We start from the raw sequence: 16,741 nt of genomic DNA, 5'->3' as shown, positions 1-16,741 counted from the left end.
ATGAAGCCACACATTGGAGGTGAAGTCAGTTAATTGAGTACTGCGATGATCATTCTTCACTTTCATGAATAACCTTGTTTGGTAATGCCTCTGGTCCCAGATTGTTTTAAATATAATAGGAGGACAAGGCAAATTATCCATCTTAAACTTACGTCTATAAAATTGGAATGCGCGAAAAACAATTTACTATCAAGGCTGTGTAGTTTTTAGCCTTGATTTATAGATGCTCTTCTTTAATGCTGTGCTTTTCAGAGTAATTTTTAAGGTAGCTCTTTTCTAGCCATGCTAGTTTTTTATTTTTTATTTTTAACTTATCTTTTATATTTTATCATTATTGTTTATTTATTTGATAAATTTTTAGGGCCTGTATTGATATCAGGTTTTTACGTATACACTAAATGTGAAACCCTGGTCAAATAAAGGTTAAACATCTAGTCTATTCAATGAAGGTGATTATTGATTCATTGCGAAATTAAAAGCATGGTATGCACATAGTATTGCAAATGGGTGTCAAGCTGAGCGTAACGCTTTCATGTAGCCCTGTTACTTGGCCTTAACAAAACTATGTGTGGAGAGATACTTGACAAATAGACTGTCTTGTTTTGTTCAGTGTGGTGTCGGGCCCTTAAGAGTAATCGAAGTCATTTTGCATATAAAAACATCGTTGCCTTCTTCTAGGAAGTACAAGAGGCCAATGCTGGTGATATATGTGCTCTGTTTGGAGTTGACTGCGCTTCTGGGGACACGTTCACCGTAGAGGGAGCTAAATTACTGTCCATGGTAAAGTAACTACTACAAGAATGTAATGTTCAAGAGCTTAAGTTTAAATAGTCACCCACTAGGGTTTCATCCACAGAGTTAAAAGTTAGAACCACCTTATACAGCACAGTAAAAGTACCACATGAAAGTACTGCTCAATAGCTATCATTTGAACGGTCACACTTGAGGGTTCCATCCACAGACGTAAAAGTTAGAACCACCTTGTACAACGTACTAAACAGTACCACATGAAAGTACTGCTCCCTGTAATAGTTTACACACTAGGGTGTCCACACTAGGGTGTCCACACTAGGTCGTGTAAAGAAATAAACTGGCAATTAAATGTAATGGTTAGCGCAAATATTAAGCATATGGAAATCAAAGTTAAAATCTCGAATTCTCATTCTGTGTTGCACAAGGTTCTTTTTGTCTTCAATTTTTTCCGTTGTTATCCAGGAATCTATCAATATTTCGTCTTATTCGTCTTTCCTATCTGCGATGGACGCGTGAGATTTGGGCCGAGAAATTCCATGCTGATGACGCGCATGTAGGGCTACGTCGATCCGTTGAGTGTGTCCGATTGGTTAAGAAAGTCAAGTAACCAGCCAATCAAAGGAAACTATGATAAGCGCGTCATCAGCACGGAATCGTTGTATTTGACTTTGAGAGCTTTCTCTCTAGCGTGAAATGCTGTAAGACACCGAATAGAAAACTTTCTCTATGAAGCTTCTGTGTTGTTTTTTTTTCCCTTCAGGAGCCAATATTTGTTCCAGATCCAGTTATTTCTCTGGCCGTGGAGCCTAACAACAAGGTAAAAGCTGAGTTGAAGTATCAAATTGTGACGAAGTAATTGGGTATTTTATTGTTCTTTTTGTAATCTCTTTCTTTGAAACACACTGTGAGTATAGTGAAAGTATGAGACTAAAATTGATCGCTACCTACATGTATATCTGTCTTTTTCTACTTTAGAATGACTTAGCACAGTTCTCAAAAGCCCTCAGTCGGTTCGCGCGAGAGGACCCAACATTTAGAGTGAGTTTCGACGACGAAAGCAAAGAGGTAAGAAAACCATAATAAATCTTTACCTGTGAAGAAAAAGTGACAAAGGACACAGACAATTCAGTAAACCAATCACAACTCAAAGCAAATACGTTTAGCTGACGCAAAGCGCGGGAAAACGTGTGCGAGCGAAGCACAATTGGTTTTGGTTTTACTTCTGATTGGATGACAAATTGGTGCGAGATTTTTAAACCAATCACTAAGTGTCGTACTGTCAAGCCAAAGCACACGTCAATAAGCCATTGCCGAGTTGCCTCATTTCCAAAACGGGTCCTGGTGCACAACCTTTCATATGAAAATGACTTTGAATTGCAAGACAATGAACGTGCAAGAAAAACTTATTTCCATATGAAAGGTTGTAAGTCAAGACTCGTTTTGAAAGAGAGGTAACAGCAACTCGGAAATTGCTTATTTTCTTTAGACACTCAGGTAAAGACTGCTCTACTATGGTCAATGTAATTCGTTTTTGTGCGAAAGAATTTTGAGGCAAGTTAAACTATTTTTTAGCTGGAGATGAAGTCGTGTAATGGTCAAAGAATAATATCTGGTCAGGGAAAAGTCAGCGAAATTGTCTTTTCGTTATATGATGAGTTGTTTTCAATGATCTCTTGCAGACTATTATTTCTGGCATGGGCGAGCTTCATCTTGACATCTACACAGAGGTGATTAAGACATAAACTATCAGTAACATTGCAGCATGGTGCCAGGGAGTGAGTGGGGAGGAGGTATCTTCATTTTTATGCATGAAAGGGTGAAAACATTTTTCTGTCTACAAGCCTAGTTGGCTGACAAAGTCAGCGCGCAGCTCTTGTTTCTATGACGACAAGCAAGTACCTATACTCCCCCCTTGATAGGATGCTTGTCCATTGTAGGTTAACCTCCCCCAACTTTTTTTATCAGATTGTTCTGATAATTCACCAGAACTCATTTATACCCGTGAGTGAAGAGAGGCATTGTGACTGAGAGTACAGTGTTTTGCCCGAGAACTCAACACAGTGTTATAGGGAGGGTTTCACAGCTCCACGCAGGTGAAAGCTGTAACGTTGATTCGATTTCATTTTTGTGAGACAATCGAAAGCGGGATAATAATTTTCGTTTGTTCTAAAAACAGTTGTTGATAGCAGCAAGACGCTTTTCCCTGAAACAGTTTCTTTAATAGTTTGAAAAATGATTACCTTACATCTTATTACGAATCTCTGAACAACGCGACTCCGCGGAGACGCTTTTCATGCACTTTGACATTTGGTAGTGTCATCACTCTTCTATGTTTGTTTGTAACATTTTTTTTCTTTTTTTTCTTTTTGAATCTTTGCTTCCACTGATAGAGAATGCGCACAGAGTATAATTGTCCGGTTATCGCTGGTAAACCAAAGGTCGCCTTCAGAGAGACAATAGGCAAGGCAGCCAGGTAAGAAAACCGCGTTTTTCGCGCGCGAAGAAAAACCTTGCGCTCGTTTTAGTGTACCACGCGCATGTTGGGTGCACACTTGAGTATAATAGCTCACGCGTGGATGTACCTCGAGCGTTATGTAACAATACCTTATGAGCGACCATGCATCCACTCGTGACACAAGAAGGTCAACCACTCTCAGCCCTGATCAGAATGTAATTTCTCCTTGAAACGAAAATACAAAGTCAAAGTAACAGGTGACGAGATTACGCAAACCTTCGAGCGATAAACGTTCACTGGTGCTACAAGGGATGTCTGGAGAATTTTCATGTTGATATCAGGGATTAAATTCTTATTAAGACTTAAATTCTCTTAACTATCACTATAGAAATGTGTGTATTCAGTAAGGAGGATTTGTATGGTGATCTCAGGGAAGGGATAAAACATCATCAAATTAACCCGAGTAGTACTCTAGGAAATGTAATAAGATAAAAGCTGTTGAAGGGTAATTGAATTAATCCCCCATATAGGCCTTATTTCTATCTCTTTCAAGTTATTTTTAACCAGAGTACCCAGGTCATTCGCGGATAATGTTTTCAGGTGCGTTGCGTGGAAGTTTAAATATCAAACACAGAAGACCGTGTTTGACCAAATTTCCAAATATTGAGGTGTTTGGAAATGTGGTCAGACACTGTCTTGAGTGTTTGATATATCTGCTCAATCGAAACTAAAACTAAGGACAAAACCGAGGTATCCAAACACCGTGAGGGTCATGAATTCCTTTGTTTAAACTTTGTGTAAATTTGTTAATGAGTTTGAGAAGCAAAATTCGTGTCACGTGATTGTGTTCTTCTAGACCATCCTGGGATTTCCGAAACCAGGAGTGGTCTAAAAATAATTTGACAGGGAAATGACGAGATGAACTTATTCCTCATCCTCTCTTGATGAAAACGAGTGAGGAGATTTTACATTCTTTTTCAGTTTTGACTATCTTCATAAGAAGCAGAGCGGTGGAGCGGGTCAGTTTGGCCGTGTTATTGGCAGAATCGAGGTATCTTTTACTCGTTTTATACCAGCATTTTCGGTCACATGGGCTTAAGGTATACTGTTATTATGACAACCTGTGAGAACACAGTAACAAAGTCGCTTGTTGTGTGAATTTTGCCTCAGTTTAAAGCTGCAATCTTGGTTGGAATAAAATGAGAAATAAAACCAATCCCCCCCTCCCCCCGAATCAATGATGAATTCGCGCTAAAACCAAAACGCGCCATTTTTCCATCATTGTAATGGGTGAAAAATTGTAGGTCTTACTTAGACTTTGTTTAAATGATTAGTGTTATCATTCTGTTTTTTTTTTCTCTACTTTCTGCGTTTCTTCTTTTGTTCCTGTTTCTCGCCAGCCTTGTTCTGTTTGGTTTTCTTTCCTTTTTCTTGTTGCTCATTCTTTCTCTTTCTACTCACGGCTGCACCGCCTTTATCCCTAAAATGAAACAAGAAAAGAGCCTGAATGAACAAGAGGTGTACTGTGTTACTCGAAAATGCATCATGGCGCTTATAAATCTTCCATGCTTTTTAATACGGTGCTTTATATTAAAAATCTCTTTCCAAGGTGCTTGCTGAGAAAATCACTCGAAAGCAATTTTTCTTCATAAAGTAGCATCGTCCTAAGGCTCCAGCGTTTGGTTTAATTGTTATCTAGGGGTGTGGCGCTTAGGCTGAATTTTTACTTTCGTGTGCAACGCATAATCGGCGAGGGCGCTTTTTCGAGTAAAATGCAATAACCATTATACTGAAGTACACTGCAAATACTTCCTATAAGAACACCCTTCCATTAGCGGACATGGAAACACCTCCACGGGCCCGTCTCTCGAAAGTCCCGAAAAGTTATTGCACCCGGAAAGCCAAAGCAAAATCTCAAACCTTATGATTACAGAGCTGTTTTATTCACATATTCTTAATATGAACAGAGGTTCTCTTCATACAAGAAGTTTCAGGTGTATACACCTCTCTGTTTTTGGATACAGATGAACTAAAAATGGCTTAGCGGGCCCGAAAAGTTTCCAGGGCTTTCGAGAAACCGGCCCCAGGACCCTTAGATAACTCCTCTTACGAAAAGTAGAATCAAACATTTTACTAGTGTTGTTCTTCTCTAGCCTATGCCAGAAGAGTCCCTCACAGAGAACCAGTTTGAGGACGCTACTATTGGCATGAATATCCCCAAGAACTTCATTCCCTCTATAGAAAAGGTAATGAATGATGTCTAGAATTACACTAGTTCGTATTGTGTGATCTCCCGGGTGAGGATCATTCTGAAAAGAACTGTTGTTGGTGACTGACGTTTCGACAACCTGAGCGGAAGTCATCTCGGAGTCAAGTGAATAGTGTTTGCCAGTCGATGACGTTATAAGTCCGTTTCGTTAAAAGTGATTGGTCAGTTTAGCCGTGATAGTATTGGCTGAAAGACTCGTGTAAAGTTTGTCAGCAGTCATTGGTCGGTTTCTATCTGTCTATTGTTAGTCAAATTAAGTCGGTCTGTATGAGTTTCGTCTATTGTGAGTCAAATTAGTCAATCCCTTGCTCGCAAAATTTGACTTCTGCTAGAGTTTACGAAAGCTCAATTATTATGAACGGTGATGCAAGGTGGGAACAACTGCAAACTTTGGTTCATGTTTGTAAACCGAAAGATGGCCGAGTGACTGGCGATCCTGATTACTCCATCAAAACAAAGTACAGGCCCTTCCGAGCGCTCGTCGGGAACACTCGGAAAGTTGCCGCGTTTGCTTAGGATTTTCGTAGCTTCTTCGCTGCCGTGGTTTTGTTCAGTTCTTCAGGGAAAAGCGTTGTTTGACCACCTAACGACTTCGTGACGCTAACTTAGGAAATACTGTCCTTCTTGAATTTTAGGGTTTCCTCGAGATATGTGAACGCGGTCTAATGACAGGGCACAAATTAGCTGGAATTCGTTTTGTCCTTGAAGATGGTAAGTGTGTACTAGTCTCCTTGGCAACCGTCGTTTTGGGGCCGTCAGGATGCCTTCCCCACCCAACCCCCGGTGTTACCAGTTAGGAACCTAAAACACCGGCCATAGTACCGGTAATGAGGTTTCCGTAGTATATGCAGACGCTCTTTGGGTTCGTCACGCAATCGTCCTCCCCCAACAACGTCGACCGAGGGAGAGGAAGATTGCGTGACTAGCCCAAAGAGCGTCTGCGTATAGCGTAGGAGGCCTATGAGTAGAGTGCAGATCAAAAATTCATCAGAGTAGCTTTGTTACAACATATCGTTCATTAGTTTTCTAGTTTCTTTTCTATCGCGTACAAGCCAGTTCGGTTCTAAGCACCAAGGGCTTAAAACGGGCATTTTACTGAAGGCTTTTATAAATTTTGCCGACAGAATTTCAAGCTGAATAGGACAGATTGTAGCAGCCAGCGTGGCTAAACTCCAGAGTACCCGGTCACTTGTTCACTTGTTAGCATCTCATTGAATAAGAATAGCAACCATTGTTATATACCTCGTTCTTCAAAGCACACCGGCACAGGTAAATAAAGTGGCCGGGTATTCTGAAGTTGCGATGTCTAAAATGTCACAATACCGCTTAGTGATCGGTGACAGTTTACGCTCTTTGGCTGTAATTTTGAAGAGGACGTTGGCTTTCAAAACCTGCACACTCATACGTGTTAAAAGCACACTAATTTATCGCGTGACCGGGTGTTCAAGAATGCGTGACCGTACTTTGTGGTCTGCAAATGTTGATGACAGAGACCAAATTTGCATATATCGTGTGGACCCAGTTAATCACGAAACCTGCAATGATTGATCTTGAAGGCTATAAAGTTTGTGGTCATTAATTTAGTTGGAAAAAGCGTGTCCTTAACTGTCGATGGGAAATATTTATTGTGTCTGCTCGGTGCAATCTGGTCTGCAAATTGTGTTCTTTGTTATCGATAACAGAGAACAAATTTGCATATATCGTGTGCACCCAGTTGATGACCAAACCTGGATTAATCTTGATGGCTATTAAGTTTGTGTTCTTAAATTTGGTTGGAAGAAAGCGTGTTCTTAATCGACAAAGGGAATGTTTGTTGTGTCTGCTCGGTTAATACCAAGCATATTTTGTATGTGTTTGAAAATGTTCATGCAAAATTGTATTAACAGCAATCTTTTACCACCCGTACTTTACTATCAGTCACGCAATTCGAGATTTCACGACATGTTGCTAAAATGTGCGGCTATCATCAAGCGAAAACACTGAATCTTTAGTGCTAAAACGCTTTCCTAATCGATTTGTTGATTGACTGTACTTTTTGCGAAGCTTTCTCTTATATCAGCAGAGCCGCTACTTAATCAAAAGCTTTTGGACCTTGTAAATAAAGATGAACTTACTTGAAAGTTATAATGTGGTAAAACATCTCAACTTCTTCCTCGTCGTCTCCGTGATCTCCGGGTCCGTGATCTTCGTGTCCGTGATCTCCGTGTCCGTGATCTTCGTGTCCGTGGTCTCCATGCCCACCCTCCTCATCTTCATCCTCCTCGAATTCGTCCTCATCATACTTCCACATTCTCGTTCCAATGTAGCGAACATCGCTCTTGTCTCCAACCAACGACTTCAGCATCTTGCCTGTCACGAAGTTGGCCCCGTGCTTGCAGATCTCTACCATGTGACGGCCGTCCGGCTTCAGTAGCGCCTGCATCAGGCTCGTGTACTCCTTCAGTCGCTTCTTACCCATGGCATTGATAACCGGTATCGCCGACTGATCCCAGATCGCATCAAACTGCCCGCCGGACTCTTCGAGGGAGAAATCAAAGATGTCACAATTGTACAGCGTGATGTCTTTATCCTTCGCCTCGTACACGTTCGCTTTCTTTTCAGCCGTAATCTGCCGTGAGTCAACCGTGTATTCCAGCTCGTTATCACGGAAGAACGCCTTGATGTATCGGATAGAAGCCTCTACTCCTATAATAGCGTGACCTTGTTCCGCCAGCCATAGCATATCTGGAGTCTTGCCACAAAGAGGAACAAATATACGAAGATTTTTGCGGCCTCCGGTCAGCTCGTCGATATTTTTCATCAAAATAGGGTCCACCTTTTTCAAATACTCTGGTTCTTCGGATTTTTTCGCGGACTTCTGGCGAGGGCTGGCTTGGTTTTTGCCTCGTTTCTTGCTGACTTTAGGCGCCATGTTGCTTTACCATATTCTCGTTCCCAGTTTCTTACGGACTTGACGGGCTTGCATAGACTGATGGCCAGTAGTGCGGGTGCCTTTTAAAGGGACACTATCATAAGTTGCACATCTGCGAACTTTCGATGAGAGTTTGAGAACGTCCGGCGGATCTTTTTTGTCCGAAATTTAATCTAAGAATTTAAGTAATGTAATCAGATTTTTCTAGGTTGGACCGCACATATGCTTTGCTATACAATTCTGTATCCTAGTCTTATGTGGCTTCTTTCATTCCTAAGGTGCCTCCCACGGTGTGGACTCAAGTGAAATTGCTTTCAAGCTAGCAGCCATTGGAGCCATGAGAGAAGGTAAACTCTTTCTTGGGAACGGTTCTCACGTGATAATAACCGCGTAACAAGTTTAACCAATGAGAACTAAAGTGTCTCCTTCTTAAGGCGGGGGTTTACTAGCCTGGGAACGCAGACGTATTTCCGGCTGTCGCCTGTCTCCGCCGAAAATAACGTCTGCGAACCCGAGCCAGGAAACGATTTCTGTAACGTAATGACTTTTGTTTCTCCCTGGCCAATCAGATTCCACGATAGAAAGAAACTCGAGTGCTCCTCCCAGCGAATACCTCGTGCAGTAGTTCTGGGGCTACTTCAGCTAAACTGTGATTGGCTTAAAATTCCTACGTCACAGAAATCGTTTCCTGGCTCGGGTTCGCAGCCGTTATTTTCGGCGGAGACAAGCGACAGCCGGAAATACGTCTGCGTTCGCAGGCCAGCCAAAATACGGCCTTCATGTAGACCCCTGGGTATTATGGTTTTAATGCAAATATCTCGTTTTCGTTTCAAGCAGTCAAGAATCTCTCTGCTCATCCCATATATCTATGTTTTGGGCTGTTTTGTAAATTTTTTGGTGATTTTTAGGCGGTATCTTTGGAGATAAATAGTTTTTCTCAAAGGATTAGTTAAATTTATGAAAATAGGAAATTTTGAAGATTTGGTGTTGTTTTAAAATTAGAACATGAAGTTAAAAATTGGTAGATGTACACCAAACAGTTGTCCACCAACCTGGGGTGCCCTTTCGGGGGCGTTCAACTGTCTGGTGGTGTTCCATAACCCTTTTTTTCCTTTTAATCCCTCTTTAAACTTACTAAAATTTCACTTAAATTCAGGTAAAACCCCGCCTTAACCAATCAAATGGAAGGCCTAAACCAATCGAGATTTGGTGTATACTACTTTTCCCGCGCTTTGCGTTGACGAGTTACGTTGTTTCGATTCCGCGGGCTTTCCACTGGAAGTTTACGTATTTTCCCGCTATTTTCTCCGGCAGGATATATATTTTTCCCGCGCTTTTCACTGGCATGCTACGTATTTTCGCGCCCGTTCATTCTTGCCTTGAATTCTGAGGTCTTATTGGATAATCGAACTTTTAGCTGCGTCGTCACGCAACGCATCTGGAAAATCGCTTCATGACTAGCGTGAAGGATGGAATGAGCGAAATGTAAAATTCTTGCAATTTTAACAATACGTTTTATCGTCCTCTGTTGACAGCATTTCCTAAAGCTGCACCCCTTATTTTGGAGCCCATCATGGCGGTAGAAGTTAATATTCCTCAGGAATTCCAAGTAAGCTGTTTCAGTATTTTATGTGTATTGTTTTCTGCACTTCGCTCTCGGTTACACGCGAGGGTCACGCGCTCCTCGTGTACAATGGTTATTCCGCACGCACAACTTCCGGAGAAATGTATCTTTTTTAACTTATCTTTTTACACTTAACCTATGAAGCAATAACGCAAACTGTTGGAACAACTTCACAAAATTCTTCGGGGGATGGGGTGCGGGAGAGGCCAGCAATCGAAGTAGATGTTTTAATCGCTTCATTGCTACAGAAAGAAGAGTAACTGCGCCGGCCCTTAGAAAATGGTTTAAGTTTAAATAGCTGGAGGAACCACCAATTAAATCACAGAGAAATGCAACACGAACACTGAGGCGAAAGAGAATACACGGTGGTTAAAAAAAAGAACTAAACTGAAGGGGACTACAGGAATCCAAACTATTTTTTTTTTGGTTGTTGTTGTTTCTCTGTGCAGGGAGTGGTTATTGCTGGGCTGAACCGCAGACGCGGAGTGATCACGGGCACAGATGCAGCCGAAGGTTACGTCACAATCTATGCCGAGGTAACTTTCTTACTTAATTCTCTTCGTCGTCTATGGGACATCAGTCAACAACAATCCCTCCTCATTTATCCCTGTTTTGTGCAGCATGTTTTGCTCCAAGTGAGTTCTAGTTCACTGTGCTCAGCCATGACAGTTGGCGCCAGGTTGTTTTTGGCCAATCAGGGTCCTTTTTCCAGGTGGTGTCCATCGCAAGGCAATCGTAAGATTTCGAGCCTGATCCATTCGAAATACGTGGCCCAGATATCAGATTCGTAACAGCAACTCCTTTTACCTTTTTAGCGTATCTTGTCACAGACCACACAGTCGAACTTTCGCAAATAGAAAGAAGCTTAAGCCACGAGGTGATTTACATTCGTTGCACCGGGTTTTGGCGGGAAAATTCACGCGTGCTACCGTGTGGCTGTTCGCAGATTGCATTTGATTGGCTAAAATAGGTCAAGATGTTCTATGATTGATCGAGTGTGATGAAAGATTTACCTTTGTCATGAAGAAGCTGCAACTTGGACTTTGTAACCTTGATAGGTGAAACAATTGAGGCGATGGCTTTAAAGATAGTGAAGTAAAAAAAAAAAATGACAGTCATGTTGAGATATTTAGTAATTATTAACCTGAGAGACGGTGTCTTTCGTAAGTCTTGTTGAAATATAAGCCAAAACGGGAGATGCTTGCTCAAGATTAAATGGGAATTAATTCGGTACAACCCTGGCTCGCTTGTGAAAGTGCCTTCCAAAACCCATCTAGATATCGAAGCGTTTTATACATGCAGCTATAAACGTAGTTGCTTTTTCTTTCACTTACACTTCTCTTTTATCTTTTCAGGTGCCATTGAATGACATGTTCGGATATTCGACGGATCTGCGCTCCCAAACACAGGTATGGAGCGATCTTCGTTGCTCGAATTGAAACGAAGCGTCAGGGTTGCCACATGTCGGGAAATGGTCAGGGAAAAGTCAGGGAATTTTATTTTGAGTCAGGAAAAATTTACATTTTGAAGAAAGGTCAGAAGAAATTTGAAATCATTTGACACACTGAAGGAAGGAAGAATCATTTGAGGTCACTGAGATCTCAACGGTGTTTTTCCTTAATGAAGGAAAACTTTTGTTGAAAACTTATTAGTGTTAATAAATGAGTGGAAAGGGCGGCTGTAAATTGAGGCTAGAAGCCACCACTGCATCTGACATTTTGAAGAGACTCTACATTTCGTGGCAGCAGCGATTGTGCAATCGTAAGACCCCTCCCCTCCCATCAATGTGGCCCGAACTCGATTCCGTCTCGGTGTCATACGTGAGTTGAGTTTGTTGTTGGTTCTCGCCTTGTTCCGAGGGTGTTTCTCCGGGTTCTCCGGTTTTCCTCCCTCCACAAAAACCAACATCTCCAAATTCGAATTCAACCAGGATAGAACACCTGTATGAAAACCAGCTAAGGCTGATGTGGCTTCTTCTCTAAATATTGTCAGTTATTTTTGTTTTGATTGATTGATTGATTGATTGGTTGATTGGTTGATTGATTGATTGATTGGTTGATTGATTGATTGATTGGTTGATTGATTGGTTGGTTGGTTGATTGATTGATTGATTGATTGATTGATTGATTGATTGATTTGATTGATTGATTGATTTTTAAATGTAACTCGGTAAATCTTGATAAAGCGATACCAGCGCGAAGACTACATTTTACGTTGACTTAAAATCGATTTTTGGGGCATCTATTTTCACAGGGTAAAGGAGAATTCGCTATGGAATACTGTAAATACATGGCCGCTTCACAACAAGTACAAGCCGAGCTCATGGAAAGATTTGACTTGGAGAGGCTCAAGAAAACAAAGTCAAGATAATGTATGGTTCCTCCCAGGCCCTGCGCGGTCATGTCTTCGCACTTCCTTCAATGGACTAGTACCGATGTTTTTGTAGTCGCGGAGTCCTGGTAAAGACAAAATCGAAGGATTATGGAAAAAAAGCGAACTCAAGTGCAAATTTTTTTAAAAAAAATGGAGTATTAGTTTTCGAAAGAAAGCTGGAAAGCAAAGCTATATTTATTGCGGGCTAGTGTACAGATCACTTCTCGTTCTGTTAATGGAACATATCTCGCTGAAACGGGAATTTATTTCACAAGCATAGCTGAACTCCATTGCGTAAGAGGAGATGCTCGCACGAGGAACAGAAATCAAGAAATCACGCCCTTTGATTCTTTGCCATAAAAAATACGTCTTTAAATAAGTCCCAACCTACAGGATGACGAATTTAAAACAAGAAATCTTTAAGCAAAACGTAGTTATTTTATATCGCTCATTCCCCAATTCAGTTTTCCTTGTGTCCAGAAATGTACTTCTATAAATTTTGTTTGTGCTCAACGCTGTAATTTTGTTCTCTTTCGTCGTATTTTATGGGACTTATCTTCGTTTAATGTTTTTACATATATTGCCAAATTCTTAATGTTTTTGTTAGTTAGATTTGAGGGGCCTCTCTTCCTCGACTCGCCGGCGAAGGTTTGTTTTGTGTTTGTGCATCCAAGCTTTTTAGTTTAGTTTATTTAATTTTTTGTTACGATTGCCAGTGTAGTAAAATCCCGCGAATAAGAACCTAGGTTCTTATATAAATGGTGTTTACTGCGTGAATGAGGCTGCCTAGGTTCTTAATCAGGTTCTTAACTTGTTAAAAGAACAACAACTTGTTCTCATGGGTATGGCCTTTAGATTGAATCATTCACAGGACAGTATTGTGGTCTTCCAACACTGCCAGTGTTTTGGCTAGTTTTTGTTACCTTTCTTTGTATCGCATGTGACGTACTCTATTAGATTTGAAAAACAACCCTCTATATTTTGAAAATAAGAAGCTCTATTGAGATTTTAGCCTAGAATGGTTCTTATGTGAAGTGTGCCTAACTAGGAAATTTTAACCTAACAGGTTCTTAAAGAAGCTACTTCACGGATTGCGCATCTTGAAAAGTTTGGCCTAAATCTCTCAAGTTTCTCGTTTGTAATCCGTGCCAATCTTCTCCATCCTTAACCATCCTTGTACCTTTATGGTTATGTATTTTTTCTTAGGTATTTTTCTAACTTGGTAAACTACTATTTTCAGGTTTCCTTCAATTTAAAGGTAATTTTGTTCGTGGCCAAAATAACTCGAAATACCGTGACTGAGCTCCTTTAAATTTTTAGGTTCTTATACGCGGAATTGTACTGTATTTCTGGAAATATCTCCAAGTCCGAGGAATACAGTTTCTCACTATTACGGTAACCGTCCAGAAAAGCTTTTCAACAAAGAATTAAGTAAAATTTTCCACAGGAAAGCAACATAGGTAGTTGTTCGAAACAGGGCTTATGGCTTGAGCCCGCGCTCTCTTCCCGTGGTGGGTGAGGAGTGAGGGGGGTTAGGGTTGATATTTGTACAGCCTCGTTAAGCATTGCTTTTTATTATTCAATTTGGGGGAAATTTTTTAGGGCCTCTGATTTGCCAAGTTTTTAACTTTCTCTCTATCTTTCTTTTAAACTTCGAAAGCTCCTGAGTCGCTTTTGCACAAGTCTGAGAGTATTCAAGGATATTAAAACAAGATATTTTATTTATGACCACCTGCTCTTTTTGTGAGTGTTAAAAATCTTGACGTTTCAGTTAATCAGTTGCCGGTTTTACAATTTACTGGAACACAGTCTCTTTCTCGTCATATTCCCGATGTAGCATGAAAAACTTGTGCCCAGTTTTGTCGTCCGACATTGCATTCCAGTGGCTTGGGGATAAATGAGATTCGAAGGTTCTGATTGGTCGTTAGAAACGCGCTAAAAATCGCCGTTGAGGAATAACCAATCAGAATTTCTGTACAAAACTGTAAACCTTAATGGCATTTTTCAAGTGAATTCCCCTATGTGTCCACCATCCTGATCAAAACTTGTTTGTTGTTCGATCCAAGCTAGAAAAAAAAAAAAGGATTTCACATGACGGCCGAGAGCGTTGAGATAGCGAGTGCCATAAATTATTTGATGTTAACCACAGATTGAACTGAACGGCAACTTCGAGGAATAGTTTTCGTTGCAAGGCGTGAAACGTGCTTGAAGTCGGAAACCAAAGAGAGGGTGGTAACGTTTGAGATTTCAGCAACCTCGTCTGGCCAGCGCATTTAATGAGTGAAGATAACGTATTGTTTTTAGAGACAATAAGAAAAAGAAAACTTTTCAACAGAAAAGGAATGGGTCAAGATCAGACTTTCAAAATATTTTATTTTTTCATGAACCTTTATTCTTGACATTTTCCTTTTCAAAACAAAAGGTCAAACAACGTAAATATAAAATCTTCGAGCTTTATCACGCTATCTTGGGCTATCACTTCTCTCGCCGTCGGTTTATCCGTTAATTTTCCAGAATTAAACGCTCCAGGTTCTATTCTGACTTTCAAATGAGAGGTAGAACTATATTAGAGACTATGCATGCATCCCAGATGCACTGAGATAGAAAAACATCAAAGAGATGATAATAAGTCATAAAGGAACAAGGGTGGTTAAGTATGGAGAAGATTAACACGGATTGACGTGGCTCAGATCTCAACGATCGTTGTAGCCTGCAGAACAGGCGTAATTTTTTGCGTGCGCTCTTCCCCTCGCGCTCGGTTTGGCCCTGAACGTTTTTTGCAGCAATCGTAGCGGTCATATGGAAAACAGCATTTAAATTTTCAGTGTTCACTAGAGTACATGAAGTCTTGTGAGTCGAGACGACCGATGTCGTGAACTTTAACCGGGTAATTCAATCAAGAAATTCATTTGTATTGTTGCGACTTCCCTACTTGGCAAACTTCCTTAGCGAATTCCTTTAGAGAGAACGGTAGTCTCGTGAACGTATGCGGAAACGAAGTGTTATAAATTGAACAATATTTTCCTACGCTTACATTGAAAATTGTAAGATCTTAAAATTAAACTAGCCCTAAAAAATACTCTTTGCCGCCGATCTACTGGCGCACCGCGGACGGTGACCAAGTCGGTGAGGGGGGGGGGGGGGGGGTCCATATACACGAGAAGGGGTGAACACCTAAAGGGAACCAGAATCGCGTTTTGTAATGTGGTTAGAGTCAGTGAATTATCATGCCAGGTCTGAGAGGTACTAAAATCTAAAGCATGTAATCATTATAGGCTGAATTTTTTACGACGATAAGGACGATTTCTTCCATTGCATAGCAGAGTGCCCCACCCTGCCCTCCTGTCACTCTGGCAACAACATCGTCCAGTTTCGTTTTTGATGTTTTGTGTCTTGGAAGTCCGTTATTGTTGAGGGCGTTACATTTCTGAATCCAGTTTAATTTTCAATGCTGCGTTTTCTCAGTTGTCGAGTGAATTAGTTAAAGCAAATCCCTCACGTGCCGGCTTTAATTTCCTCTCTTTCTTTCCTACTCTGTTCACGTTTCTGTTTCCGCAGCCACTCGCCGTGAGCCGTGTTGAATGCTTCGGAAAGCGTCAAGCACACGGCGTTAGCTCTCTCCTCGGTCTTGAACACAAAAGCGTGGCACTGCAGTTCACCTTCGCATTCGGCGATGAAGGAAAATATCAACTTGTTCCGTACGTCGGTCGAACAATAAGCAATATCGAACAGCTTGTAACAAAGCTCTCCTTTACTCCCTTTCTCCTTAACAGTCAGTCCTCGGGAGATGTTCGACGAAATTAGAAGCGAAACTTTGCGCCGTTTACCTTTGCTTTGCATGGCACAGTGCAGCTTGTCAATACATCTGGCGCTGACAGTTTGGCCTTGCTCTGGTAGAAACATGGCCTCCACTTTGCTCATTCCCAGATAGCGCGCTGTAAATGTGGGTTCTTCATCGTTAAGTTTGTAATAACCTTTGCCTTTCTCCGATGAGAACTTCCTTACGGGAGCTTTAGAATTGGCCATTAAAAGCAAACGAAACAATTGTTACATTTACCGTATGCTAAATCACCCTGCACGAGACGTCGGCAAGTGGCCCTAACATAAAAGACAATAGTTAATTTTAAACGTATCAGTTTACGTGTTTTACACGAGCTGGACATGACTTCTAGGTGTGACATAGAACAGGTGAACTTTGGTCACTACGCCAACAATTTAATGAGCCTGAAATTGTGGGAAAAAGAAAACAAAACAATTGTAGTTATATCTATTGTTGAGTCAGCTTCCTCGGAACACCGGTTTCGCCGGCGCTACATGTACAGGTTTTCAAGACTAACTAGACAATTTAAAGCATCA

At 41.1% G+C, this 16,741-nt stretch overlaps 3 protein-coding genes across 3 annotated transcripts in view; 1 reads left to right on the top strand and 2 right to left on the bottom strand.

The window, feature by feature from the left end:
- LOC145493913 (elongation factor G, mitochondrial-like) overlaps window positions 1-15,137 on the top strand; it is a 28,960-nt gene extending 13,823 nt beyond the window's left edge. Inside the window, exons 16-28 of the mRNA XM_081473400.1 lie at window positions 679-780; window positions 1,514-1,570; window positions 1,729-1,818; window positions 2,433-2,480; window positions 3,144-3,226; window positions 4,190-4,259; window positions 5,362-5,454; window positions 6,113-6,188; window positions 8,667-8,735; window positions 9,924-9,997; window positions 10,462-10,548; window positions 11,368-11,421; window positions 12,266-15,137. Coding sequence (XP_081329526.1) covers window positions 679-780; window positions 1,514-1,570; window positions 1,729-1,818; window positions 2,433-2,480; window positions 3,144-3,226; window positions 4,190-4,259; window positions 5,362-5,454; window positions 6,113-6,188; window positions 8,667-8,735; window positions 9,924-9,997; window positions 10,462-10,548; window positions 11,368-11,421; window positions 12,266-12,382 — 1,020 coding nt within the window. The 3' untranslated portion in view covers window positions 12,383-15,137. The remainder of the gene's footprint in view (window positions 1-678; window positions 781-1,513; window positions 1,571-1,728; window positions 1,819-2,432; window positions 2,481-3,143; window positions 3,227-4,189; window positions 4,260-5,361; window positions 5,455-6,112; window positions 6,189-8,666; window positions 8,736-9,923; window positions 9,998-10,461; window positions 10,549-11,367; window positions 11,422-12,265) is intronic.
- LOC145493923 (thiopurine S-methyltransferase-like) overlaps window positions 4,327-16,741 on the bottom strand; it is a 152,429-nt gene continuing 140,014 nt past the window's right edge. Inside the window, exons 2-3 of the mRNA XM_081473412.1 lie at window positions 7,592-8,540; window positions 4,327-4,688 (exon numbers count right to left, since the gene is read on the bottom strand). Coding sequence (XP_081329538.1) covers window positions 4,568-4,688; window positions 7,592-8,388 — 918 coding nt within the window. The 5' untranslated portion in view covers window positions 8,389-8,540 and the 3' untranslated portion in view covers window positions 4,327-4,567. The remainder of the gene's footprint in view (window positions 4,689-7,591; window positions 8,541-16,741) is intronic.
- LOC145493931 (low density lipoprotein receptor adapter protein 1-like) lies at window positions 15,356-16,728 on the bottom strand. The gene has a single exon (XM_081473424.1). The coding sequence runs from the start codon at window positions 16,409-16,411 to the stop codon at window positions 15,881-15,883; it is 531 nt and encodes a 176-aa protein (XP_081329550.1). The 5' UTR covers window positions 16,412-16,728; the 3' UTR covers window positions 15,356-15,880.

Source organism: Orbicella franksi, chromosome 7 (assembly GCF_964199315.1).
Source record: "Orbicella franksi chromosome 7, jaOrbFran1.1, whole genome shotgun sequence".
Taxonomy (NCBI): Eukaryota; Metazoa; Cnidaria; class Anthozoa; order Scleractinia; family Merulinidae; genus Orbicella; species Orbicella franksi.
This window is presented reverse-complemented; position numbering and strand designations above follow the sequence as displayed.

Bases quoted from the DNA above. Each gene is read 5' to 3' on its own strand.
- LOC145493931 (XM_081473424.1), bottom strand. From the start codon at position 16,411: ATGGCCAATTCTAAAGCTCCCGTAAGGAAGTTCTCATCGGAGAAAGGC.